The sequence below is a fragment of the Cariama cristata genome, unplaced genomic scaffold (genome assembly GCF_000690535.1).
Source record: "Cariama cristata isolate BGI_N322 unplaced genomic scaffold, ASM69053v1 scaffold27034, whole genome shotgun sequence".
Classification (NCBI taxonomy): Eukaryota; Metazoa; Chordata; class Aves; order Cariamiformes; family Cariamidae; genus Cariama; species Cariama cristata.
Genome location: NW_009613893.1, coordinates 1 through 4,300, shown reverse-complemented (window position 1 = coordinate 4,300; position 4,300 = coordinate 1). Strand labels below are relative to the sequence as shown.

Below are 4,300 nucleotides of genomic sequence, written 5' to 3'. Positions count from 1 at the left end.
GGGGATTTAGGGATTACTGGGAGGACTCAGGGGACACTGAGGGGTTACTGGGAGCACTGGGTGGGATTTGGGGGGCACTAGGAGGGGATTTGGGGGTTACTGAGGGCACTGGGAGCCTTCACATGTTCCATGGGGTCACACATGTCCCTTGACATGTACACAGGGCCACATGTGTCCCTTCACGTGTTCCCAGGGGCCACGCATGTCCCTTACATGGTCCCACGGACACAGATGTCCCTTCACTTGGTCCTGGGAACACGTAAGGGACACGTGTGGGCTTGGGAACACGAGAAGGGACACACGTGTCTTCTGGGAACATGTGATGGGGCATCAGTGGCCCTGGGAACACGTAAGGGACACGCGTGGGCTTGGGAACATGTAAAGGGACATGCGGGTTCCTGGTGTGTTCCCAGGGCCATGCCCGTCCCTTCATGTGTTCCTAGGGTACATGTGTGTCTCTTCACATGTTCCCAAGTCCATGCATGTCCTTCACGTGTTCCCAGGGCACACGTGTGTCCCTTCACATGTTCTTAAGACCACACGTGTCCCTTACGTGTTCCCAGGGCCACCGATGTCCCTTCATGAGTTGCCGGGGACACGCGTGTCCCTTCACATGTTCCCAAGCCCACGCGTGTCCTTAGCGTGTTCCCAGAGCCACGCGTGTGTTTGCCGTGTCCCCGGGAGCCTTTGCGGCAGGAAGCGTCGCTCTCCCTCCACCATTATCCAGAACGGGCAAAAAACCATCGCCGTTTTCGGGTAAAAACCTCCCGGTTTGGGCCTAGCGTGGCGGGGAGCTGCCGGAGCGGTCACGGGGCCTGGGGGAGGGGCCCCCCCGTGAGGTTTTGGGGTGAAAAAGGGGGAGATTGGTACAATAGCTCACGGTGGGGGGAGGGGGAGGAAAATTAACTCCTTGCGGGCACAAGGTTTTGGGGTGAAAAACAGGGAAAATGGGTCGAGTCTTTTCATGAGCAGGGGTGGAAAATTAACTCGTTGTGGGGACAAGGTTTTGGGGTGGGAAAGGGGGAAATTGGGTTGGTTAATGGGGGGGGTGTAAAATTAACTCATGGGGATTGTGTTTTGGGGTGAAAATGGGGGAAATCGGGGTGATTGCTCTCAGATTTGGGGTTTTTAAATTAACGCATTGTGGGGATTGTGTTTTGGGGTGAAAAAGGGGGAAATTGGGGCAATTGCTTTCGTGAGCAAAACTGTAAAATTAATTCATTTTGGGCATTGAGTTTTGGGGTAAAAAAGGGGGAAACTGAGGTGATTTCTCTGAGATTTGGAATTTTTAAATTGCGGGGATAATATTTTGGGGTGAAAAAGGGCCAAACTGAGGCAATTGCTCTCAGATTTGGGGTTTTTTAATTAACACATTGCAGAGATTGTATTTTGGGGTGAAAAGGCAGGAGATTGGGGCAATTGCTTTCATGAGCAAAGCTGTAAAATTAATTCATTTGGGGCATTGTGGTTTGGGGGGGGAAACAGGGGAAATGGGCCAATTACTCAGAGGTATGGGGGTGCAAAATTAACGCGTTTTGGGTGAAAAAGGGGGAAATTGGGCCAATTGCTCAGAGATGTGGGGGTGTAAAATTAATGCCTTGTGGGGATTGTGTTTTGGGGTGAAAAAAGGGGAAACTGGGTTGGTTGCTCTCAGATTTGGGGTTTTTAAATTAACTCATTGTGGCAATCGTGTTTTGGGGTGAAAAGGGGTGAAAATGGGACAATCACTCTCAGGTTTGGGGGTGTAAAATTAAATCATTGTGGGAATTCTGTTTTGAGGTGAAAAAGGAGGAAATTTGGGCAATTGTTCTCAGGGGTATGGCTGCAAAATTAACCCACTGTGGGGATAACGTTTTGGGGTGAAAATGGGGCAAATTGGGACAATCACTCTCAGACATGAGGGTGTAAAATTAATGCATTGTGGGGATAATGTTTTGGGGTGAAAACACGGGAAATTGGGTCAGTTGCTTGGAGCTGTGGGGGTGTAAAATTAACTAACAGAGGGGAGTGCATTTTGGGGCAAAACTGCCTGATTTGGGTGAAAAGCCTGAGGTAGATGTTGGGGGTTTTTTTCCATTTTTTGCCTTTTTTCCCCCCAATTTCCACCCGCAGCCGCCACCATGGAGCCAGGGGAGGAGCGGCCTCGCCAAGAGCCGGGTGACAGGGACGTCCCCACGGAGCCCTGCCCAGGTGATGGGGTGGGGACATGGTCTTCTGGGGAAAAAAACACAAGAAAATGGGAAAAATATGGGGCAGGAGGTGGTCTTCTGGTGGGAATTGTCCTCCGTGGTGGAGAAAATAACGTGTAGAGATGTTCTCCTTCGAGGAACGTCCCTTTGTGGTCGGACAACGACCCAACAGAGATGTTCTCCTTCGAGGAACGTCCCTTTGTGGTCGGACAACGACCCAACGGAGATGTTCTCCTTCGAGGAACGTCCCTTTGTGGTTGGACAACGACCCAACGGAGATGTTCTCCTTCGAGGAACGTCCCTTTGTGGTCGGACAACGACCCAACGGAGACATTCTCCTTTGAGGAATGCCCCTCCATGGTTGGACAACGACCCAATGGAGATGTTCTCCTTCGAGGAACGTCCCTTTGTGGTTGGACAACAACCCAACGGAGATGTTCTCCTTTGAGGAATGCCCCTCCATGGTTGGACAATGGTCCAATAAATGTTCCTCTCCCAGGTGCCGCGACACCAACCCACAGTGATGGTCACCCACGCGGTTTCATCAACCTGCTGGGTCTCCTGGAGGAGAACCGGACACCGCCGAAGCCTTACCGTTGCACCGAATGTGGCAAGACATTCGGGCAGAGCTCCAACCTCATCGAGCATCAACGGACTCACACCGGTGAGCGACCCTTCACCTGCAGCCAATGCGAGAAGAGCTTCAGCCGCAGCTCCACCTTGGCCGAACATCTCCGCACCCACACCGGTGAGAAACCCTACGCCTGCCCAGTTTGCGCCCGCGCCTTCAGCCGCAGCTCCACCTTGACCGAACATCGCCGGACCCACACCGGCGAAACGCCCTACGCCTGTCCCGAGTGCGGCAAGACCTTTGGCCGAACCTCCAACTTGGTCAAACATCTCCGAACCCACACCGGTGAGAAACCGTACGGTTGCGGACGTTGTGGTAAGACCTTCAGCCTCAGCTCCAACTTGGTCAAGCACGAGAGGACCCACACAGGTGAGAAGCCCTTTTCCTGCGGTCAATGTGGCAAACGCTTCAAGAAGAAGACCCATTTGGCATCCCACCAACGAACCCACACCGGAGAGCGACCCTACCGATGTGGTGAATGCGGGAAAGCCTTCGGCCAGAGCTCCACCCTCATCGAACACCAGAGGACCCACACGGGCGAACGCCCTTTCCGTTGCGGCGCTTGCGGTAAGAGTTTCTGCGTCAGCTCCAATTTGGTCAAACACCAACGCATCCACACCGGCGAGAAACCCTACGGCTGCGGGCGCTGCGGCAAACGCTTCCGCTACAAACCCCAGTTCACCCGGCACTTGAAGGTCCACCCCGACGGAGATCCGGCATGTGGCCCCTAAGACAGTTGGCGAGGGAGCGGGGGGACACGCAGCAGGAAGGGATGGGCGCCAGCATCACCGTGATGGCGTCCGTCGTCATGGCTTCCTCGTTAGGGCCTGACGAAGGGGCGTGGTAGCACGGCGTGGTGTCCACCAGGTTGTGGTTGAACATGGTGTGGGGCTTCTGGTCCCACTTGGAGAGGAACCGGGGACACACTGGGGACTGAGCAGGACAGGTTGGGTGCCGACACCTCCATGCCATGCTCCATGATGGTGGCGACTTCATTAGGGCCTAACGAAGGGGCGTGGCACTTGGTGGCCCTCATGGCCTCATTGTCACCACCAGGCTACCGCTGAACCTGAACTGTGGACCTTGGGGTCACCTTTGGGGACACTTTGGGAACTTCATTGGACCAGGACAAAGCGCCAACATCTCCATGGCCATGGTTCGTCACGGTGGCATCTTCGTTAAGACCTAACGAAGGGGCGTGGCACATGGCAACATGGTAACCACCATGGTTGAACCTGGCCTTGGTCCAAGAAGAAGTGGGGACATTTTGGGGACATTTTGGGGACTCGACAGAAGAGAAGAAGGTGGTGGCATCTCCGTGGCGTCCTCCCTCATGGTGACAGTGACAGCTTCGTTAGGCCCTTAACGAAGGGGCGTGGCATGTGGGGGCCCGTTTCCTGGCACGGTGGCCACCACATTGAACCTCACCTTGGGGACCCCCCGGGGACCCCCCAGGATGGGTGGATGGGTGGGGGTGGTG

The 4,300-nt window shown here is 54.7% G+C and overlaps 1 protein-coding gene across 1 annotated transcript; it reads left to right on the top strand.

Annotated features, from left to right (window-relative positions):
• The first annotated feature begins 2,120 nt into the window (after window positions 1-2,120).
• LOC104157089 (zinc finger protein 239-like) lies at window positions 2,121-3,551 on the top strand. Its single transcript, XM_009699208.1, has 2 exons — window positions 2,121-2,190; window positions 2,689-3,551. The coding sequence occupies exons 1-2, from the start codon at window positions 2,121-2,123 to the stop codon at window positions 3,549-3,551; spliced, it is 933 nt and encodes a 310-aa protein (XP_009697510.1).
• Window positions 3,552-4,300: the final 749 nt, after the last annotated feature.